The 24,267-nt window shown below is 42.6% G+C and overlaps 1 protein-coding gene and 1 long non-coding RNA gene across 7 annotated transcripts in view; both read left to right on the top strand.

Moving 5' to 3' along the window:
• Nucleotides 1–20,346, top strand: part of cnnm3 (cyclin and CBS domain divalent metal cation transport mediator 3) — a 63,197-nt gene extending 42,851 nt beyond the window's left edge. Inside the window, exons 9-12 of one of the 5 annotated variants that reach the window (XM_077623016.1) lie at nt 16,442–16,572; nt 16,634–16,781; nt 16,887–16,938; nt 18,149–20,346. In XM_077623016.1, the coding sequence (XP_077479142.1) occupies nt 16,442–16,572; nt 16,634–16,781; nt 16,887–16,930 (323 nt within the window). In that variant the 3' untranslated portion in view covers nt 16,931–16,938; nt 18,149–20,346. Of the gene's footprint in view, nt 1–16,441; nt 16,573–16,633; nt 16,782–16,854; nt 16,975–18,148 lie in introns of all 5 variants that reach the window. The other 4 variants (XM_077623017.1, XM_077623018.1, XM_077623015.1 and 1 more) reach the window with 4 other exon arrangements.
• A 1,653-nt stretch (nt 20,347–21,999) lies between these two features.
• On the top strand, nt 22,000–23,847 carry LOC144091029 (uncharacterized). Of its 2 annotated transcripts, none has more exons than XR_013305589.1 (3): nt 22,000–22,578; nt 22,640–22,787; nt 22,861–23,847. It is a non-coding gene; the product is annotated as an uncharacterized LOC144091029 (long non-coding RNA). The 2 variants fall into 2 exon arrangements; XR_013305588.1 differs by having other exon boundaries at nt 22,011–22,578; nt 22,893–23,847.
• Nucleotides 23,848–24,267: the final 420 nt, after the last annotated feature.

Raw genomic sequence — 24,267 nt, 5'->3', positions numbered from 1 at the left:
GGCTGATGGTCTTACGAAGGGGTTCACACCAATCATTTTGGGGACTGTAGTGCAGATGGTGATAGCGAAGAGGGTGTCTTTTCCTGGTCGGTCCAGTCGGAGGTATCGGTCGATGCAGCCTATTTGTTGGATATTGGTCGTGAGCTCCAACACTCGTTCACCAGCTTTGACAGTGATGGGGGTGGCCAAAATCACACGGTGAGGTCTGTCCCAACATGGAGATGACCAGCACTTTCTTTTTCTCACCTTGACAAGTACCAGGTCGCCTGGGGACAGGACCTCCTGTATGTGCTACTTTGGTTCAGTTCGATGAAATCCATGTTCAGAACCTCGAAGCGATATGTCCCTGTTTGCCTTGTTCCGCGCTTGGGTCGTTCATTGCCTTGAGAGTTGTATCTACAGCAGGTGAGACAGTTTCTGCAAAAACATTTAAAGTAGGTTTTAAAGTAGATTTGGAGACCTCTGGGAACATGCAATTTGTTGTACTATACTATCCCTCCTGTTGAGACATGGCTCCTGCCATGGCTCAATTTGGCAATCACTTCAAACAATGATCGTGGGACGCATGACCTGTTTTCTACTGCATAGAGGTCGTTTTTGTGTTGAGTTGCTCCTTCTGTTTCCCATTGTAGTTTCTTTTTTTCTGGGGCGTGATTTTGCATGTCTCTTAGGATTTCGTCCGGGTTTGGGCTGTGTCTTTCCACCGTGGAGATTGCCGTCTGGATGTTTGCAGTGTGCGGCTTCTTTGGCTGCTTTGTCTGGTCGCTTGTTCCCCAATGAGACAAGGTCTTGTCCCGTCGTGTATGCTTTACATTTGCATATAGCCAGCTTCATTGGTAGCTGTACCGCTTTGAGGAGTTAAGGTTTAGTTTCAATTGAAACGCTTTCACCTTTTTTTGCATATGGAGATAAAAGAGTTCCCTATGGTTTATGGCATTGCTCGCTGAGCAATAATCTTTCCAATCAATATTGGAGTGGTTGCCGTTTCGTTTTATTACGTCAAAAAGTTTATCTCACCTGTCTCCTCAAACGTTTCAACTGAGAGAACCTTCTTACAGTGCAAAAGGTGAATCCACATCCTCCTCTCGGCTATTTTCATGTCTGCTGATTGATCAGCAACACTTGGTATGGACGTTCCCAGTTTGGGTCGTGCTAGTTCTTCTTTATACTGTAGGTTGAGCACCCAGGCTCCTGGCACCACCGTTGGTCTGTTTCCTGTTGAGAAGCACAGTTCTTTCTGCTAACCCAAATTCAATGCGTTTCCTTAAAGATTTTTTCTTTTTATGTAGTCAGCCACATTAGCCTCATCATTCAGTTCCAATCGTGCAGTGAATAATGGCGATTTGTATGGTCTACCAAATAGGATTTTCATATGTTGTTGTCCGGTTGAACTTATGTACGCGCAGTGATTTCATAACGAAATATGGAACCTTTTGCCAATCCCGTCAATTATTTTGTCAACACAATTTGGTTGCCATTATCACCATAAATCAATGGTTCTTTGGAATTCCAAATCGTGCACTGTCTTTGTTTATTTTTTTCTCAGTGTTCCCAAATTCCCCATTTTGCAGAGCAGATTATTTGTTCCTCCACGTCAAGTTTCACATTTGGTGTACTGCTGCTGCATTTTCATCAAAAATTTCATTTGACGAAATCAATTCCATAATTTGTCGCCGCCATCCCTGAAAAGAGCTTATTTGCGATTTCAGAAATCGATTCCAAATTTCTAAATCCTTTTCCGCCTTGATATCTGATCAATTGATTATATATTGGTGGCCAGCCAATCAAAAACACAAAAAGTCAGACAACCATTCACGCTCACACATAATCAGAAATTTTCATCACCAGTGGAGACAGCCATCCCCAGTGGAGCTTCTTGACAGCTCACCACCTTTTGCTGTCCTATCAGCAATAATCATTCCCAAAGGAAATAGGTCAACATCATTTGGTTGACATCAATTGTTTGATGCTCATGCAATCCGTAATATTCTAATAGTCATTAATATGACCCACCCCAAGGCATATTTTACCCGCTCAGGACAAAACAGGGAATGTCTTCCGTGCACTGAAAACACTCCATGCCTCTTCAGTCCTAGGGAAATCATGCCTATCCTAAATCAATTATTTTATCTAAATCAGTCAGGTACAATATACCTAATTATTTGGATGAATGCCATTTCTGCATTGTTATTTTCATGTTTGATATCATTAACAACCAAATAATTCGCTAATCACCCCCATATTGCTAAACCACCCAAGGATAGCTAAATTCACTGGCTGAATTCCTATTGCAACCAACTCGTGTCACCCTCACCAAGAAGACGATGTATACTTAAGATAAGAGCCATTTTCTGTAGCTCACTGTTACCACAATTAAAACCTACAATAAGTAAATTAGAGAAAATAACCTACTAGGCATTTCCTAATGGCAAATTTCAGTGTTTAATAAAAATTGTCACCAATATGTCATAATATTGTCAATTTTCTCATCCCTTTTTCTCTAACCCGCTCTGTCTCTCTGTCTCAATCTCTCTCTGTCTAAGTTCATCAAACCTTCCATGTCCTTCAATTTGTGGACAGAAACCATGTTTCTCCACCCATCGTGGCAGATACAGGCAACTTTCCATACTATGCATCCGCATATATTTCACACTCGGTAACTCTCCGATTTCCATTCTGCAGTCCGGCAATAAACCTACCTCCTTTGTCGCTTTCTGACCCATATTAATCACTTACTTGATAGTTTAAACAACAATTCTATTCTAATAATAGTATAAACAACAATTCTATTCTAATCATAGTTTAAACAACAATTCTATTCTAATAATAGTTTAAACAACAATTCTATTCTAATAATAGTTTAAACAACAATTCTATTCTAATAATAGTTTAAATAACAATTCTATTCTAATAATAGTTTAAACAACAATTCTATTCTAATAATAGTTTAAACAACAATTCTATTCTAATAATAGTTTAAACAACAATTCTATTCTAATAATAGTTTAAACAACAATTCTATTCTAATAATAGTTTAAACAACAATTCTATTCCAATAATAGTTTAAACAACAATTCTATTCTAATAATAGTTTAAACAACAACTCTACCCGAAATTGATCTCAATACTTCGTGATTCACCCAACATCTCTGATTACACTACCGGAGTCCCTGACTCTATTCATGTTCTACCTACGTCGGTCCAGGCCACGAACATTCATGTTCTACCTACGTCGGTCCAGGCCGCGAACATTCATGTTCTACCTACGTTGGTCCAGGCCACGAACATTCATGTTCTACCTACGTCGGTCCAGACCACACTTCACGCAGACAGAAATCAAAGGGTGAACTCACGATCTTTCTCGTTCCGAAGCTGCCTTTGTTCGGAGGGACCGTCATCGGATTACCGGAGCGGCGAGGGAACGGCCGTCGGGCTGACCCTTTCAATGGAGGGTGCTGTCGATAGTCTTTATTTTGCCCTTAGTCGCGGTCCGTCGTCGCTCCGGCAATTGTTGGCTTGTTGGTTTCCGGCACCAAAGTATGTTGGGTCTGTTCTGGCTGACCCATATCTTCAGGAGCAGGCACAGAGAGTGAGACCAATTTGAAGGAAATAGGTTTATTACCAGACCGCAGGATGGGGAGAGCTCGAACAGCTGTCTCCTCACAGTCTGTTCCTTGCAACAACCCTAAGCACGAACCAAAGTTGTCATAGACTTTGGATTGACACGTTTAGACATCTTCAGGGTAAAGTCTCTATGATGCAGGGCACAAATTGGACTTGACATACACTCAACTGCAAGGTGACAAAGACAAAACACCATAATGCAAGACAATGCAGTCGATACAGTCATATATTTCAAAATAGAGAAAAGATAGAATGCTAAACTAAATTAATTTTGACGTCTATGAATGAAAGAGGTCGGGTGCCAGATCCATGGTGGTCCGATCTCCGGCTGCAAAAACTGGCTCTTGGGACGTGGAATGTCCCTGGTTGGGAAAGAGCCTGAACTAGTGCATGAGGTTGAGAAATTCCAGCTTGACATAGTCGGGCTCACCTCTACGCACAGATTGGGTTCCGCAGGTATTAATGCCCAAGCCTGGCGAATTAATTTAGGGTGTGGCTGGGGAGAGGGAAGTCTGGGCCTCCCTGCTGAAGCGGCTGTCCCCGCCACCCGACTTCGGATAAAGCGGGAGATGATGTGAGATGAGAATGAAATTCAAGAAAAGTAAAAAAAAAATCTTGCATAAAACATGAAAAAACGTACTTGTGCCTTTCATTGCTCGCTCAGGACGCCACCATCTTACCTTTTACCGGTAGTTAAACGTGCTCTGACTGGCCAGGCGCGAGTAGCCTTGATACATGTCAAGTTATCCAATTTAACATTTCATGGTAGCGTAAGAACAGAAGATGAAAAACTCTCTTGCTCTGGTGAGAGGAGGGAGCAGCGCTGCCTTTTGTCTTCTTCCTTCCAAATCCTTCCAAATCTTTGAGCGCTATGTCCCCCTTTTATTGTGAAAGAATAGGTGTGTCCATTACAGAAATATAATGTGTGTGTATGTGCAAAATCTCCATATTAGAACATCTGGCTTTCATTAAACAGTCTCAGTCTTTTTGGTATAAATAATCTTCGAATAACATCATTTGCCAGAATCGCTTCTCCTCAATCCAAGATGGCATCCCATAATGTTGATCTCCCTTCTCCAGCCTCTCAGGAGTTGTTTGAAGTCACCCAGAGTTTGTTGTCCTCACAAAGAGTTCATAGCAAGTGAAAATATATTGTATGCTCTGTTAAAACATCCATGTATGGTAGCAAATGTATGATAACACTAGAAATTTATACATATGATGATAATAAACTCAAGACATGTTCATAGAGTTGACCATGTCAGCACTTTCCAATAGTGGTTAACCTCCTATGACCTAGCGTCCACGTGTGGACATTACATTTTTGCTTGTCAAAGACTACAATGTTAAATTTTGTAGTCCAAAATTGGTCTGGTGTCCACTTATGATGTGGACATCATTTTTTCTCAGAAACTACATCATATAAAAAGATAATGCTTAGTTTTTAAACTCAGGTCCCAAGTAGCCTAAAAATAAAAGAGAAAATAAAAGCATACCTTGTTAGAGTCTGGGTTTTTGCAGGTTAAGTAAATCCTGCAAACTGTATGTATGTATCAATATTTATACATACAGTGGAGGAAATAAGTATTTAGTAAACCAACAATTGTGCAAGTTATCCTACTTGAAAAGATCAGAGAGGCCTGTAATTGTCAACATGGGTAAACCTCAACCATGAGAGACAGAATGTGGGAAAAAAACTGAAAATCACATTATTTAATTTTTAAAGTATTTATTTGCAAATCATGGTGGAAAATAACTATTTGTTACCAAAAGTTCATCTCAATATTTTGGTTTCATCTAACCATAACACATTCTCCCAGTCCTCTTCTGGATCATCCAAATGCTCTCCAGCGAACCGCAGACGGGCCTTGATGTGTACTGGCTTCAGCAGGGGGACATGTCTGGCAGTGCAGGATTTAAGTCCCTGGCGGCGCATTGTGCTACTGATAGTAGCCTTTGTTACCGTGGTCCCAGCTCTCTGTAGCTCATTCACTTGGTCCCCCCGTGTGGTTCTGGGATTATTGCTCACCGTTCTTGTTATTTTGACGCCACGGGGTGAAGATCTTACATGGAGCCCCAGATGGATGGAGATTATCAGTGGTCTTGTATGTCTTCCATTTTCTAATAAAAGCTCCCACAATTGATTTCTTTACACCAAGCGTTTTACCTATTGCAGATTCAGTCTTTTCAGCCTGGTGCAGGTCTACAATTTTGTCTCTGGTGTCCTTCGACAGTTCTTTGGTCTTGGCCATAGTGGATTTTGGAGTATGAGAGACTGAGGTTGTGGACCGGTGTCTTTTATACCGATAATGAGTTAAAACAGATGCTATTAATACAGGTAACAAGTGGAGACCTCTTTGATAGCCATAATCTTGCTTGTTTGTAGGTGACCAAATACTTATTGTCCATACTAATTTAGAAATAAATTCTTTAAAAATCAAACAATGTGATATCCTGTTGGTTTTTTTCCACATCCTGTCTCTCATGGTTGAGATCTACCCATGTTCACAGTTACAGGCCTCTCTAATCTTTTCAAGTAGGAGAACTTGCACAATTAGTGGTTGACTAAATACTTATTTGTCCCACTGTATATACACACACTCGCGCACACAGACACTGAAAACCAAGTACTATAGCTTTTATCTCATCTCTCTTTCTTCCGCTTTATCCAAAGTCAGGTCGCAGGGGCAGCAGCTTCAGCAGGGAAGCCCAGACTTCCCTCTCCCCAGCCACTTCATCCAGCTCTTCCCAGAGTATCCCAAGGCGTACCCGGGCCAGCCAGGAGACAGTGATAGGTTTATTAATAGATATACTTTAATAAAAGGAGAGACATCGTTGACATAATCCAGCGATAACTTGCAAGTGAGAATCGGTCCTGGCTCGTCCTCGCCACCGGAGCATTCTGAAGAAAGGCATCCTCCTCTGTCCATTTAGTCGCACATAATCAAAACACAACAATTGCATAAGCTAACCGAATAACACAATTAAGGTAAAAAAAAAACTGCAACATCAATTGCATATCAGGTCGTAAACCAAAAACAACTGCGTAAGAATTTGCACAAGTAAGCATAATAATTTCCATAAAAGGTGAAACGAGCGGATCGGAAACCAAAAACAACTGCGTAAGAATTTGCACAAGTAAGCATAAGAATTTCCATAAAAGGTGAACCGAGCGACAGTATTTTGAAACGATATGCGAGTATTTTTGGAAGTTGATTCGATTATCGCCATCTGCCGGAATCCAAGTCAAAGCAATTTAAGAGTCCTTCACAGATCTTCATGGCGAACTCAGATCAACAGTCCTCGGCCCGGAACTTGGTGATCTGTCAGGTCAATAGTCCTAAAAACAATTAAATTTCCTCGGAGCCAGCTGAAGGGGGCAAGTGTCCTTGTTATACTGAGCTTTCGTCTACTTATAATGATTGTTATTATATTAATCATTTTATGGCAAATACAAATGAGGGAAAATGTCCGTTGGCTGCTTTAACTTTACCGGCTTAGTCCCCACTCGCACGGCTGGTCTGAAAAAGAAAGAACAAAATCATTTTCGCCCAATTCGTTCTCGGAATTGCCATGCTCCTGGAATTCACTGCTCTCGTTTCATCAGCAGAGGATAAGTCGGTTTAGCAAAGAGCGTAAGCAGGGGATAAGACGACACCCATGCAATGTCAAAGTAGTAGCAAAACAGCCACTTAGATCACCACAGAGAAGGCCAATTCTTAATACTTGCTGAAGGTCTTATCCCACCCATCTGTCCAAGCGGATAATTCTACTCCAGAATGCTTTTTCATATTTCGGTTAAGGGTCTGCAGGCCATCAATGGCCCTGGTGAGGGACCCACCGAGTGACGTGTTGTTCGGTATGAAGGTGCAACATTGATCTCCAAACATTGCACACACGCCCCCTTGCTCCGCAAGAAGCATATCGACTGCTCTGCGATCCTGGAACGCCATCAGACCAGTGGCTGCCAGTTGTACCTTTATTGCCACAAATCCCTGTTCAGTATAATTTCCAAGTTAGGAAAGGTTAGGTAATTTATCCTATCCACATTTTTGTTTGGGGTAATTAAAAGAAAAATAGACTCCCAACCTGCTGCAACCTGATTAGGCAGCTTATACTCATCTGGTACGCCCCGGGGGATGCCAATCGCATCAATGTATGTTGGATATCCCTCTCTCCATGCCGCGTGTCCGACGTCAGCCCCGTGGCCTCCTCCCGGTGAGACGTGCCCGGAACACCTCCCGAAGGAGGCATACAGTGGTACCCTGATCAGATGCCCGAGCCAACTCATCTGGCTCCTCTCGATTCGGAGAAGCAGCGGCTCTACTCCGAGCTTCTCACCTTGTCTCTAAGGGAGAGTCCGAACATCCTGCGAAGGAAACTCATTTCAGCCGCTTGTATCCGGGAGCTTGTTCTTTCGGTCACGGCCAACAGCTCGTGACCATAGATGAGGGTGGGAACGTAGACCAACCGGTAAATAGAGAGCTTCGCCTTTTAGCTCAGCTCCATCTTCACTACGACGGATCGGTGAAGAGTGCATCACTGCAGACGCCGCACCGACCCCCCTGTCGATCTCCGGCTCCATTGCCTCATTCATGAACAAGACCACAAGATACTTGAGCTCCTCCACCTGGGGAAGGACCTGGTCCCTTACCCAGAGAGGGCATGCCACCTTTTTCCGACTGAGGCACATGGTCTCAAATTTGGAGGTGCTGATTCTCATCTCGACCGCTTCAAAGTCGGTTTCAAAACGTTCCAGTGAGAGTTGGAGATCACGGCCTGATGAAGCCAACAGAACAGCATCTGCAAAAAGCAGTGATGCAATACTGAGGCCACCAAACCGGAAGCCCTCAACGCCACAGTTGCGCATAAAAGTCCATAAAAGTGATGAACAGAATCGGTGATATAGGGCAGCCCTGGCGAAGTCCAACCCCCACTTGAAACGGATCCGACACTACTGCCGGCTACGCGGACCAGACTCTGACACCGGTCATAAAGGGACCAGACCTTGCGTAACAGGGGTTCCGGAAACCCACTCTCCCGGAGTACCCCCCACAAGGCTGCCCGGGGGACACGGTCGAACGCCTTCTCCAAATCCACAAAGCACATGAAGACTGGTTGGGTGAACTCCCCTGACTGCCCGAGGACCCTGCTGAGTGTGTAGAGCTGATCCACTGTTCCACGGCCAGGACGAAAACCACACTGCTACTCCTGAATCCGAGATTCGACCTCCCGGTAGACCCTCCTCTCCTCTATTCTGGGAAGAATAGACCTTCTATAGACCGGGGAGGCTGAGGAGTGTAATTCCCCGGTAATTGCAACACACCTTCCTTTTTAAAAACAGGAACCATCACCCCGGTCTGCCAATCCAGAGGCACTGTCCCTGATGTAGACGCGATGTTGCAGAGGCGTGTCAACCAAGACAGACCTACAACATCCAGAGCCTTTAGAATCTCCGGGCGGATCTCATCCACCCCTGGTGCCTTGCCACCGAGGAGCTTTTTAACCACCTCAGTGACTTCAACCCTAGAGATAATGGGAAGGCGTGTCGATGGAATTGAGGAGGCCTTCAAAGTATTCGGCCTACCGATTCACAGCATCCCGAGTCGAGGTCAGCAGCACCCCATCCCCACTATACACTAGGTTGATGGTGCACTGCTTCCCCCTTCTGAGACGTCGGATGGTCGACCAAAATTTCCTTGAAGCCACCCGGAAGTCGTTCTCATCAAACTCCTCCCATGCCCGGGTTTTTGCCTCAGAGACGACCAGAGCCGCGTGCCGCTTGGCCACCTGGTACCCGTCAGCTGCCCAGGGCCAAAAGGGCCCGGTACCACTCCTTTTTCAGCCTGATGGCATCCCTTACCGCCGGTGTCCACCAGCAGCTTCTAGGGTTGCCACCACGACAGGCACCGACCACCTTGCGGCCGCAGCTCCGGTCTGCCGCCTCAGCAATAGAAGCGTGGAACATGGTCCACTCGGACTCAATGTCACCCACCTCGTCCCGGACATGAGAGAAGCTTTGTCGAAGGTGGGAATTGAAACTCCTTCTGACAGGGGACTCAGCCAGGCACAGAAGGGATGGTGTGTCGTGCTAATGCAAGTTCAGAGCCCTGGTGGCTCTGGGAAAAAAACTGTCCCTAAGTCTATTTTTCCGTGTTTTGTGAGACCTGTAGCGTCTGCCAGAGGGCAGCAGCTGGAACAGGTTGTGACCAGGGTGGTAGGGGTCCCTAACAATGTTCCCGGGCTCTGCTGAGGTAGCGAGGGCTGGCAGTGTCATCCAGTGAGGGCAATGAGCAGCCGATGATCTTCTGGGTGGTGTTGATCCCTCTCTGCATGGCTTTTATGTCTGCTGCCGTGCTTCCAGCGTACCACACTGTAATCAGTAGCCAGGATGCTCTCCACAGTGGCTCTATAGAAGGTTACCAGAAGCTTAGTGTCCAAGTGTTTCCTCCTGAGTGCTCTTAGGAAATGGAGCTGCTTCTGGGCCTTCTTTACCACTGCCGTGGTGTTGGTAGACCAGGAGGGTACACGGTCGATTGGTCGCCGATCTAATGGTCGCCGGTCTTTTGGTCGCCAGGAAGGTAAGTGGTAATTACCACTTAAATCGTTGCTCAAATTCCCTAAATACAAACTGTGAATTACTATTTAGTCATACTTAATGCCCTAGTAATTATTAGGCTAAAGAAAAGCTCCAAATTTCCCGGACTTTTATTGTTTTTTGTTGGAGAACTTGTTAAGACCCTGACTGACGTAGCTTCTTAAAGGGACAACGCATGTACATACAAACTCATACACTCACACGTCGGCTCAGTGAAACTGCTCATGGCCATTGTTGGCTTTTATTGATGCGTAGACCGTGTTGTTTTACCTTGTTTTGTGGCCGGTCTTTTGGTCACCCGTTGTCGCGGTCCGGGCGACCAAAAGACCGGCGACCAATCGACCGCACACGCACCAGGAGAGCTTGTCCGTGACGTGGACCCCCAGGAATTTCCGTGCTGTTTAGTGTGAGATTGTTCACCGAACACCACGAAGACAGTTTGTTGACATCATCTCTGTAGGCAGACTCATTCCCCCCCTAAAATGAGTCTGACCACTTGTCATTGGTAAATTTGATGATGGAGTTAGAGTTGTGGGTATGTGTACAGGGAGTATAGAAGAGGACTCAGTACACAACCTTGAGGGGAGCCAGTGCTCTGTGTAATGGAGGAAGAGAGGTGGGGACCAAGTCTAACAGTTTGTGGACGGTTGATTAAGAAATTCTTAATCCAGCATCAGATGGAAGAGAATAGTCCAAGTAGGCGAAACATCTTCTCCGTGGCGCTCCTTGGCGCGCAGCGTCCACTCGTTTCCTAGCTAGCTTAGCATAAAAAAACGGCTAACTTCGAAAGAACTCGGGATAAAAACGTCTGACAATGTCACCGTTTTACAATTGGGAGAATTTGACTCGGAGAGCCCCACTGTTACCTCCGTCCGGTATTATAGTGTTGAAGGCTGAGCTATAGTCAATGAAAAGCATGCTCATGATTCTGATTGGAGGGCCGTTCTTCCCAATCATGCTCCTCCAGGCATCACTCATTGCCCATGTGAGCATTGAAGTCCCCCAACAAAACGAGGGAGTGCTCAGACGGAGTACTCACTAGCAACCCGCGCCAAGGTTTCCAAAAAGTGGCTGCTCCGAGCTGCCATTTGATACAGTCCTCCTCATTCCACCCGAAGGTGGAGTGAGAGTACCCTCTTGTTATCCTTGGGTAATCCCCAATGTACAGGCACCCAGCCAGGTATCAGTATGTCCTTACCTGCATGTCGCTTCTTTCTATAGGAGAAGAATCAAAATCAACAATCCTGGCTTTAGCGAGAAACTCATGGATTTTAGCACATCAAAATTTTAACATGAATTCACTAATTTTCCGTTTATTTGAAGTAGGGGTTGTGAGGGGAGCAGGGAAGCCTCTCTCCAGCCAATTCATCCAGCTCTTTCCGAAAGGATCCCAAAGTGTTTCCCAGGCCAGCCGGGAGACATAGTGTCCTGTGGCCTTCTGCCAGTTTTACGTGCCCAGAGCACCTCAGAATGCTCGCTACCAGTAGGCATCCTAATCAGATGCCTGAGCCACCTTATCTCACTCCTCTCTATGTGGAAGAGGAGCGACTCTACTCTGACAAGCCTCCCCGATTGATTGAATGATTGATTGATTTGTTGATTGATTTGATAAGGAACAGCCCATATTAATGAACATGTTTATATCCATGTTAATGAACATATATATGTAAATATGTAAGCTTGTAGGCGGCTCGGTGGGGCGAGTGCCTCTCAGCTCTGGGGTACTGGGCTCAAATCCAAGTCACAGCCACCTGTGTGGAGTTTGCATGTTCTCCCTGGGCCTAAGTGGGTTTCCTCCAGGTACTCCCGTTTCCTCCCACATTCCAAAAACATGAATGGTAGGCTGATTGGACACTCTAAATTGCCCCTAGGTGTGAGTGTGAATGGTTGTTTGTCTCATTGTGCCCTGCGATTGGCTGGCCACGGATTCAGGGTGTCCCCCTCCTCTGGCCCGGAGACTGCTGGGATTGGCTCCAGCACCATCACAACCCTAATGAGGATAACGCGGTTAAGAATATGAGATTAGAGATGAGATGGAAGATTGTAGGTACAAGATAAACAATACCAAACACTAGACACATACACGTAGCACAATTTTAGACAACGTTGTGATCGCAATATTGTTCGCCTAACAGCTAGGCTTTTAGATGATTGGCGAAGAGGTTCAGAGATGGGAGTTCACGTATGTTAATTGGTATGAAGTTCCAGGTATGTGCGGCGCGGACAGGGAAGGTGCTTTGGCTGAAAGCACTCTTTTTGAAGGGAACTCCCTTTAGAGCTAGCCCTTGTTGATGCGTTTAATTTTTTTTGTACAAAATCTTGCAGTGGAGGAGGGTCTTTGACCGAGTTTCTCACCTTATTTCTAATAGAAATAATTTCAGCCGCTTGTATCCAGGAATGTACATTTATCGATTTCCCTCCCTTTTCATCCCCCTCTCCTGAACAAAACCCCAAGATTATTTAACTTCTCTGGAAGTGCTGAAGACCCGATTTCCAGCCCTGCAAGGCATTCTGGCTCCTCTTTGTTTTGTTCAGTCCCAGCAGTCAAATATGTTTTGACTTCTCTTTGTTTAGTCTAGCCAAGGTTTTCAGGAGCAAAGCTTTTACCTCTTTGCTAGCAAGTGTGATGCCAATAATGATGAGCAAGTCAATTTTAATAGTAAGGCCTAGCGTATTCTCTGTTGCAAGCAAATGTATAATAATATGAAATAAAATCCTGACAATGTCCCAAGAGCCAATTTCAGCATCTGACTCCCAGTATGTTTGTAGATGTGTTAAAAAAATAAATACAAATACTAAGGGCACTAATCCCTTGTTTTTCGCGGATAATATAGACCAGACATGGCTGCGATAATCGAAAAACCGCAAAATAGGATCACCCCTATTATTACTATGTACCATACTACATTTTCGTGCCTATATAAAAATGCAAGTGCAATTACCAAGAAGTGTATTTGTTAAATATCACAGTTACAAGCATATGTACTTTGAGTACTTGAAGTAAAATCGGTCCACTCCGCTTGATTTAAATAATAAAAAACTGGTTATTGGAGCTGTAGTCCATACCCTCAGATTCGAGAGAAATTTTCATGTACAAATATTGCTATTGTTGTCTTGACACTGTCAAGACGATTGCCAAATTGAATGGCTCCGACCATGTTGTCATCCGTGTGCGGTCGATTGGTCGCGGTCTTTAGGTCGCCCGGAAGTTTGGTTGCCGGTCTTTTTGGTCGCCGGTCTTTTTGGTCGCCGGTCTTTTGGTCGCGGTTTGGTCGCCCAAATGATCGGCTGCTGCCATCTACTGTCAATTTATTAAAAAGAAACAAAGCAAATTCACAGATGGTGTTTTTATTGAAGCAGTCCAATGAACCTTCATTTTCTCTGGGAGAACTTGCAATGTGGAAATACTTTAGATTAGATGGTCATTTTCATCAAACAAATAAAAGTATTAGTATACTTTTAGCCCGGAACTTTGACATTAAAATAAAAGGCAATAAGTGGGAGAAATAAGAGCACTCATTTGACACATCAGCTGCTGCCATTGACTGTCATAGGCGTCCAATGAACCTTCATTCTCTCTGGGAGAACTTGCAATATTGAAATACTTTAGATTAGATGGTCATTTTTATCAAACAAATACAAGTATTAGTATACTTTTAGCAAGGCAATAAGTAAAATTAATTTATTAAAAAGAAAGCAAATTGACAGATGGTGTTTTTATTGAAGCAGTAAGACTTAAAAATTCTAGCAGTAGAACTTACAAATTCTGTACAAAAATTACAAATACAAACTTACAAATTATGTACAAAGGGAATTCACAGATGGGAGTTTTTATTACAAATTGTATGCAATGGCTTGTACTCTACATTGTTCTCGAATCGAGCCGGGTTTCCATAGTCATTAACAGCTGCGTATTTCTTTTGGGTGTGTCTGGGCATAATACCGCATGAAGCCTGTTGTATCGTTAATTGCCTTTCATTTTAATGTAAAAGTTCCAGGCTAAAAGTATACTAATACTTTTATTTGTTTGATAAAAATGACCATCTAATCTAAAGTATTTCAACATTGCAAGTTCTCCCAGAGAGAATGAAGGTTCATTGGACGCCTATGACAGTCGATGGCAGCAGCTGATGTGTTAAATGAGTGCTCTTATTTCTCCCAGAGAGAATGAAGGTTGCTAGAATTTTTAAGTTTTACTGCTTCAATAAAAACACCAGCTGTGAATTTGCTTTGTCTTATTTTGAATAAATTAATTTTACTTATTGCCTTTTATTTTAATGTCAAAGTTCCTGGCTAAAAGTATACTAATACTTTTATTTGTTTGATAAAAATGACCATCTAATCTAAAGTATTTCCACATTGCAAGTTCTCCCAGAGAGAATAAAGGTTCATTGGACTGCTTCAATAAAAACACCATCTGTGAATTTGCTTTGTTTCTTTTTAATAAATTGACAGTAGATGGCAGCAGCCGATCATTTGGGCGACCAAACCGCGACCAAAAGACCGGCGACAAAAAAGACCGGCGACCAAAAAGACCGACGACCTAAAGACCGCGACCAAAAGACCGGCGACCAATCGACCGTGTACCTTGTCATCAGTCTCTTTCTGAGTGCAGTGTGTTGACATATTATGATATATCGCTCTGAGAGAAGCAGCAGTGCCTTGACTTCCACCATTTTTATCTGTCTTCCGCTTGCGAGTATCAGCGTGGATTTTGACATTTTTATGATTTTTTTATGCTTCAGAAAAAATATGCAATGAAGTGAAGCAGTAAAGTGGGGAAGGATCAAAGTAAAGGAAAAAAGAACATTTCTGTTTCTTCTAATTTATACAATAACACACATTGGGTATTCCTTTTCATTCACTTTTATTCTTAGTTTTCAATATACAGTGGTACCACGTCATACGACCGCTCGTCATACAAAATGCTCGTCTTACGGGGGAAATTTCGATCGAATAATTCGCCCGTTATGCGGTCAAAATTTCGTGATGCGACCAAGCCAGGTCTTTTTTGCATATCTTTCATGTATAACAATATTTAAGAGCACGGAACGATTAATTCAAACGAGTTCCTCCTCGGACCAGGAAACGCACAACGCGCATGCAAAAAGAAGGCTTTCTGGGTAATGAAGTATACTCCTGCAGACAACACCCATAGGCAATGGCAACCTTTCTCAGAATAAAACTTCATTACCCACAATCAATACGTGGGAAGCTCAGCTATGTCATTTACTGTTGTTCTTTCTTAGGAATGGTCCCGCGATCGTCCCTTAAAGACTATTTCTCGTTGGCAAGTGGTCGTGCGTTATCCTATTGTGAGGACATTTGTGTGCATCATTTTGGGAATATTTTGAAGGCAATACAACAGCAAACAGTCCATCGATAGCAAACGTGAGCGCGTAGGCATGGCAAACCGCCAACCCGAAAAACGAAGGTAACAAAAGATTACAACAAAATTAGAATTCAGTTGTGTAAAGTTACATTAAACGTATGTTTGAGTGTCTGTATATATTAATCCAAGTTAATTTAAATTTGTTTGTTCCGTTTACGAGTGCGTTGTCGTGGAAAAAAACGAACCCCACCCCCTCGCGCCCCCAAACGTCTCTGTCTCCCGTCGGCGAAATCTGCCCAATTTTAGTTAGATTAAACACATTTTATTACTATTAAACCACTAGTTATGTGGTACTTTGTTAATAGATGGCGAATTAGAAGAAATAAAAAAAAAATTCCAATCCAATATCCTGTTTTTGGTGTTTTTTCAGAGGGCTGGAACGAATTAATTTGTTTTCCATTCATTTCAATGGAAAACGTCCGCTCGAGTTACGAGAATCTCGTCATACGAGCTCAGTTCCGGAACGGATTAAGCTCGTATCTCGAGGTACCACTGTATTTAGTTTCAAATGTATTAAAAACAATGAATTTAACTTGGAATTTACTCTCACCAAAATAAGGGCAATAGGCATAATGACTTTTAAAAAAATGTGTTATTAAGCTCAAGGGAGCAATTTTGAGGTGAACAATGTCTGTAAACTTTCTTGATTATAAAAATAGATGACATTTCCTTTGCCAATCAATTAGTTGATTAATCTCAGCGGCCCTAGTTTACCTGCTATTGACGCATTAGACATCCAATCAATTCAAGTTTGGATAGATTTTAAGTATTTACACAAGTTGGCTGACAATGGCTTTAGTACAATAAGCCTGTCTTTGCGTGCGCAGTGCATCAGTCTCCGGTGGTGAGTCATCGTCAATCCCCCAGAGATCCTTTCGAGGCGTCGGAGGCCACCGGTCCATCCAGTTACTGTCCTGACTATACAGTCAGGGCACTAACAGACCTGCAGCTCATCCGCGTAAGTCGAGCTAGTCACATGTGCACGCCGCCATTCCCGCTCACTCGCCGTGTGCGTGCAGGTAACGCGTCTCCAGTACCTAAACGCCCTGATGGAGTCGCGGGGCAGCGAAAGCCGTGAATTGGTTTCTGAGCTGCACGAGATCAAGATCTTCCCCAACAGTCATACCGAACTGCTTAACGACCGGAGCGCGCCGTCGGGCACACCAGGTCAGTTGCCGCTAGTGAACGTACGAACACCGACCGTCGCATGTTTACTGTCAGCGCAACTAAAGAAAAGCAGTTTTTCTTGTCCTTCCTGACTTTCTTCTCCAGACTTGAACTTCTCTTTCTTTGACACCATTGACAACTACTGCTAGTACAGCAGGTGAAACTCTCCACACGTGCAACGCTTCTCTTGTGGGTGTGTGTGGCTCTTATGTAGTACTGTGTGTATGTGTGTATATTTATATACATATATATATATATGTATGTATGTGTATATATATACATACATATACATTCACACATACACACATTCACACATTCACACATTCACACATACACACATTCACATATATATATACATACATATATACACACATACACACACACACATACATATACACACACATATACACACACATATACACACACATACACACACACATACACACACATACACACACATATATACACACACATACACACATACACGCACACACATATACACACACATGCACACATACACACACACACACACATGCACACACATGCGCACACACACACACATACACACACATACACACACATACACACACATACACACACATACACACACACATACACACACACAACACACATATATACATATATACCTCTGTCATGGTGAAGAAGGGACTGAGCCAAAAGCTGAAGCTCTCTATTAGTTGATCTACATTTTGTGGACAAAGGAAGTGGAAAAAGTGTTCTGTCCCTTTCCCTCACGGCTGCTCTGCGCGTAGGGGGTCCCAGAACCCTAGATACAGGGATGCAGTCCCGTTATTCCTCGTGTCAGAGTTTTGTCTGCGAGGCTGGCAGTAAGTCGCACCTGTATTCCTTTCCAGTTAGGGTTAGACTTCATCAAGTGAGGTTTGGCACTATGTCAAGGCTGCCCTATGTCAAGGAAACTGTTGCTAACTTTTGTGGTCAGAATATCATAAGTAGAGACTACTCTACATTGAGAGGGTCCAGATGAGTTGGCTCGAACATCGGATTAGAATGCCTCTCTGTAGCCTTCCTGTTCAGGTGTTCTGTGAACGTTCCACTGGAAGGGGAGCCACAGAGCCGACAGAGAAGACACTGGGGAGTCTATCGGCTGGTATCCTCTTGGAACATCTGCATAAAGTGGCTGGGCAGAGGGACGTCTGGTCTTCCATGCACAAGAAGGATTTTTTTTTTTTTTGCAATCTTTACATTTTTTCCCCTCATTGATCATTTGATTATTTAATTTTTTAATTTTGCATTTCTCAATTTTTTTTCCTTACTGATCGCTTGGCACTATGTCCCCATGTCCCTCACTCACCTATGCTCTACTTTCATTGGTTGGTTTCCTGCAGACGAAACAGAAGGTGGTGGCCATGATGATCAACAACAAGTTCAAGAGGGTTGACTAGTGAGGGCCACTTCGAGTTTTCATCCGACTGGACTAGATTCATCTCCATTCCTTTTATCATTGTAATTATAGTTATTTCTACTATTAATAATACAGTGGTACCTATACTTACGATTGCTTCTACATATAAAATATCCAGGTTAAAAAAAACCTTGATGGGAAAACAATCCAATTTATGAAACGGTGAAACAAATTTAATCATTCCCTGAAACGTAAATCCACTTCCTATACCAGAGTTTTTTTCTTTTGAACGTTATGATACAATAGCATTCCCATTGGCTGTCTTCCAAAACCTTGCTGCCCTTCCATTCACTAGAATGAACCTGTGCAAGAACTGAGGTTAGTGCACTGTAGGCGGACGCTGGAACCAGCCCGTGCAGGTTAACGTCGACCTGGTCTGGCAGGGGAGCATGGCGCCAGCCCAACCCAAAAACCGCGCTTCAGAGATAGTGTAGCTATCTGGGACCATCTCCGGCCACTCTTGTTTGTCACGCATTGTTTCTTGAGTTTTTCTGAGTGTGCGTAACATAATCTTAAATTGTGTTTTCACATGCGTGTGTATACATGTTTACTCATCTTCAACATGCAATTCCATCCCATTGGAAAATGTTTATGCATTCCTTAATCATTTTATTGGCTTAATTAGAAATGTTATTTTTCTCTTTTTTGCACACATATTTAATACAAAATTGGTATACTTGTACATTCTTTTAAAGGATTCAGGGGGTAGTATTCATGATCATCAAACTAGTTATGCAAATTCTATGTAAAATAGCCTTTTACTTACCAAAAATCCCGAAACCACTTCTTGAACGAATTAATTTTGTTTGTAGAGGTACCACTGTACTATGTTTTATAAACACTGTGTGTAGATTTTTATTATATTTACTTTGATTTTGTGACAAAGTATACAGTTGTTAACAAGCATCCATCCATTAAGACGGTATTGACGGTGACAGTTTTTTTGGTAGGGGTCTCGTATAATAATTTTTTTCATTATTTCCATTCAAATCAAATAGAAAATAAATCTTTTTTTTTTTTTTTCAATGGAAAATAAATTAAATGGTTGTTTGTCTCATGCGATTGGCTAGCAACCAACTTGGGGTGTCCCACGCCTACTGCACAAAATGAATTATTGACAAAATTAATTCACCAAAAAAAAGAAAAAGAAGTATATATTTTCTTTAAAAAAAAAAATCAGACACTACCCACTTCATATTGGACTTTTGTAGCTGGTGAGTCAATGAAAACAAGTGACACATCCTTTCGAATCCCTAAATTGATTCAAACTTAAATGAAAGGAAATGTGATTTTGTCTGTTTTATGCTGAAGTTGATGGCAGTAGTCAACTAGAGAGCAAAGATTTTTGGTTTTTACGATATTGAATTGCTCGTTTATTTTTCTTTTTTTTTTCAAAAATCTTTTGATTCCTCCTTAACTGGAAGCTCAAATTAGCCCATCAATTCTTTCCATTTTGTTTTTTAGCACTTTATCGTGTGTATACATATGTTTACTCATCTTCAACGTGCAATTCTGCGCTTATTCACAAATATTCTGGATCATTTTTAAAGGGTTGACTCATGCCTAGTAACCCTAGGTATTCTTGGGCCAGCTGATAATATTTATCAAGATAAGGGGATGCCAAAGTTTTAGCTACACTCTACAAGGGTAATTTGTTTATTGACCTTTAGCAAGCTTGCTTACTGTTTCTTCTGGTAAACCTTTTGTGTTCAAAAACTGTCATAAACATTTCAGTGTTTGATTTGTTGAGACTTGAATGGGTTAAGAGCAATGTACGTTTATTTGACAAGGCTAATGTTTGTGTTGGTAGTGTCAGGAAGAAACTAAGGAGTAAACATGATTAGCATTGACAAGTTAGCAAATGATTCTCTGTCTTTTCTGTGGGATCAATCACTGGACATGATGCCTTTTTCCCTAATGTAATAGCTTTTTTTTAAATAAAAAGTGAATGTGGGAAAAGAATTGACAGTGTACTATTCATGGGTGTAAGTTAGCAAACAACTAGTTTGAATATGAGTTTTAAGATGTTGAATGACTTCCTATTTGATTTACATTTGTATAGTTTCATCCGCAGAGGCTTGGATTTTAATACTTTAATTGAATAAAGACACTTGTTTTAAATATGTCTCAAATCGTATTCTGACCTTCAATTGATTTGAAGTGGGAGGGTTGCCAGCCATCCAAAAATAGATTGTACGTATATGCCGTGAATGACAACAATGCATTGCTGAAAATTAGGGTCTCCATGGGAAGACGTTAATTTTACCTTCTTAGAAGTAAGCTTGGCGTTTTTATTAGTCACTTTGATAGGAAGTTACAAAGGCAATGAAGTACAATGGTACTACCTCATCTTACAAAAGCTTGAACATAGGACATTTTTAAGTTCCGAAAAGCTTTCATATTATTATTCCAAAATACTAAAGTGTTCAGTGTATGAAAGCTCAAACGAAGCACAAGTGCCATACTTATTCCACTGCTTATGAGAGTAGATCTTGAGCAGGGGTCCCCAAACTTTTTCCTGTGAGGGCCACATAACTTTTCCCTTCTCTGATGGGGGCAGTTTGTAACAGAAAGTGTGACGATTGTAGGGGAGCTTAAATTTTTTATTGTTTTCCAGAAAGCCACACATAACCAAATAACCCTTTCCAGGTTCTTTACAGAAAAAAAAGTCAGGAAACAAATAATAACACTTAATGAAATAGATAATAACTAAATAACCCTCTCTGAGTTCTTCACAGAAAAAACAGGAAATAAATAACACTATTTATGAAATGAATAATAACTAAATAACTGTCTGGATTCTTCATAGAAAAAAAAGCCATGGAACATTAACTTTCTGTTGTGCCATGCACAATCTTAAAAGATAAAAGTTCAGCTCAGTTGTCAGAGCAGAATTTCTCTCACGTCAACACTTTTCAGCACAGTGCTTGCTGGTGAATTAGGCAGTGGATTCGTAGCTGGGCGGTGAGACCCCTTTTTTCCAACTCCCGGTTCATGCGTCCCATTAGACCGCGAGTTTCGCCCACCATGCTAGGAGCCCCGTCAGTCGTGATGCTAGCTAGCTTTGACCAGTCCAGGTCCAACTTCTCCATGGTTTGGCACACTTTGTCAAAAATATCCTCTCCCGTTGTAGTCCCTTTGAGACTTTGGAGGGCTGCCAGATCCTCGCATATCTCAAAGTTTGCGCTAACTCCACGAATAAAAATAAGCAGTTGCGCTGTGTCTTGCACGCCCGTGCTTTCATCCAGTGCTAATGAAAATAAGTCAAATTATTTTGTCTTTTGCTGCAGCTGGGCATATACATTACTCCCGATTTCTTCAACGCGTCTGGTCATTGTACTCGCCGACAGACTTACGGCATTAAAGTCATCTTTCTTCTCGGGACACATCTCCGCGACAGCATCCATACATTTCTTAACAAACTCTCCATCAGTGAAAGGCTTACCGCTGCTTGCTATCAGTTTAGCAACCCGAAAGCTGGCCCGAACGGATGCCTGGTTCAGCTGAGCTTGGCATACAAATGTATTATGCTGAGATAGTAGTCCACTTTTTCCGCTTTGAGTGCGTTGTCGTGGAAAAAAACGAACCCCACCCCCTCGCGCCCCCAAACGTCTCTGTCTCCCGTCGGCGAAATCTGCCCAATTTTAGTTAGATTAAACACATTTTATTACTATTAAACCACTAGTTATGTGGTACTTTGTTAATAGATGGCGAATTAGAAGAAATAAAAAAAAAATTCCAATCCTGTTTTTGGTGTTTTTTCAGAGGGCTGGAACGAATTAATTTGTTTTCCATTCATTTCAATGGAAAACGTCCGCTCGAGTTACGAGAATCTCGTCATACGAGCTCAGTTCCGGAACGGATTAAGCTCGTATCTCGAGGTACCACTGTATTTAGTTTCAAATGTATTAAAAACAATGAATTTAACTTGGAATTTACTCTCACCAAAATAAGGGCAATAGGCATAATGACTTTTAAAAAAATGTGTTATTAAGCTCAAGGGAGCAATTTTGAGGTGAACAATGTCTGTAAACTTTCTTGATTATAAAAATAGATGACATTTCCTTTGCCAATCAATTAGTTGATTAATCTCAGCGGCCCTAGTTTACCTGCTATTGACGCATTAGACATCCAATCAATTCAAGTTTGGATAGATTTTAAGTATTTACACAAGTTGGCTGACAATGGCTTTAGTACAATAAGCCTGTCTTTGCGTGCGCAGTGCATCAGTCTCCGGTGGTGAGTCATCGTCAATCCCCCAGAGATCCTTTCGAGGCGTCGGAGGCCACCGGTCCATCCAGTTACTGTCCTGACTATACAGTCAGGGCACTAACAGACCTGCAGCTCATCCGCGTAAGTCGAGCTAGTCACATGTGCACGCCGCCATTCCCGCTCACTCGCCGTGTGCGTGCAGGTAACGCGTCTCCAGTACCTAAACGCCCTGATGGAGTCGCGGGGCAGCGAAAGCCGTGAATTGGTTTCTGAGCTGCACGAGATCAAGATCTTCCCCAACAGTCATACCGAACTGCTTAACGACCGGAGCGCGCCGTCGGGCACACCAGGTCAGTTGCCGCTAGTGAACGTACGAACACCGACCGTCGCATGTTTACTGTCAGCGCAACTAAAGAAAAGCAGTTTTTCTTGTCCTTCCTGACTTTCTTCTCCAGACTTGAACTTCTCTTTCTTTGACACCATTGACAACTACTGCTAGTACAGCAGGTGAAACTCTCCACACGTGCAACGCTTCTCTTGTGGGTGTGTGTGGCTCTTATGTAGTACTGTGTGTATGTGTGTATATTTATATACATATATATATATGTATGTATGTGTATATATATACATACATATACATTCACACATACACACATTCACACATTCACACATTCACACATACACACATTCACATATATATATACATACATATATACACACATACACACACACACATACATATACACACACATATACACACACATATACACACACATACACACACACATACACACACATACACACACATATATACACACACATACACACATACACGCACACACATATACACACACATGCACACATACACACACACACACACATGCACACACATGCGCACACACACACACATACACACACATACACACACATACACACACATACACACACATACACACACACATACACACACACAACACACATATATACATATATACCTCTGTCATGGTGAAGAAGGGACTGAGCCAAAAGCTGAAGCTCTCTATTAGTTGATCTACATTTTGTGGACAAAGGAAGTGGAAAAAGTGTTCTGTCCCTTTCCCTCACGGCTGCTCTGCGCGTAGGGGGTCCCAGAACCCTAGATACAGGGATGCAGTCCCGTTATTCCTCGTGTCAGAGTTTTGTCTGCGAGGCTGGCAGTAAGTCGCACCTGTATTCCTTTCCAGTTAGGGTTAGACTTCATCAAGTGAGGTTTGGCACTATGTCAAGGCTGCCCTATGTCAAGGAAACTGTTGCTAACTTTTGTGGTCAGAATATCATAAGTAGAGACTACTCTACATTGAGAGGGTCCAGATGAGTTGGCTCGAACATCGGATTAGAATGCCTCTCTGTAGCCTTCCTGTTCAGGTGTTCTGTGAAACGGTGAAACAAATTTAATCATTCCCTGAAACGTAAATCCACTTCCTATACCAGAGTTTTTTTCTTTTGAACGTTATGATACAATAGCATTCCCATTGGCTGTCTTCCAAAACCTTGCTGCCCTTCCATTCACTAGAATGAACCTGTGCAAGAACTGAGGTTAGTGCACTGTAGGCGGACGCTGGAACCAGCCCGTGCAGGTTAACGTCGACCTGGTCTGGCAGGGGAGCATGGCGCCAGCCCAACCCAAAAACCGCGCTTCAGAGATAGTGTAGCTATCTGGGACCATCTCCGGCCACTCTTGTTTGTCACGCATTGTTTCTTGAGTTTTTCTGAGTGTGCGTAACATAATCTTAAATTGTGTTTTCACATGCGTGTGTATACATGTTTACTCATCTTCAACATGCAATTCCA

Source organism: Stigmatopora argus, chromosome 16, assembly GCF_051989625.1.
Source record: "Stigmatopora argus isolate UIUO_Sarg chromosome 16, RoL_Sarg_1.0, whole genome shotgun sequence".
NCBI classification, from domain to species: Eukaryota; Metazoa; Chordata; class Actinopteri; order Syngnathiformes; family Syngnathidae; genus Stigmatopora; species Stigmatopora argus.
The sequence above is the reverse complement of the archived record's forward strand: the minus strand, read 5'-3'. Positions and strand labels throughout refer to the sequence as shown.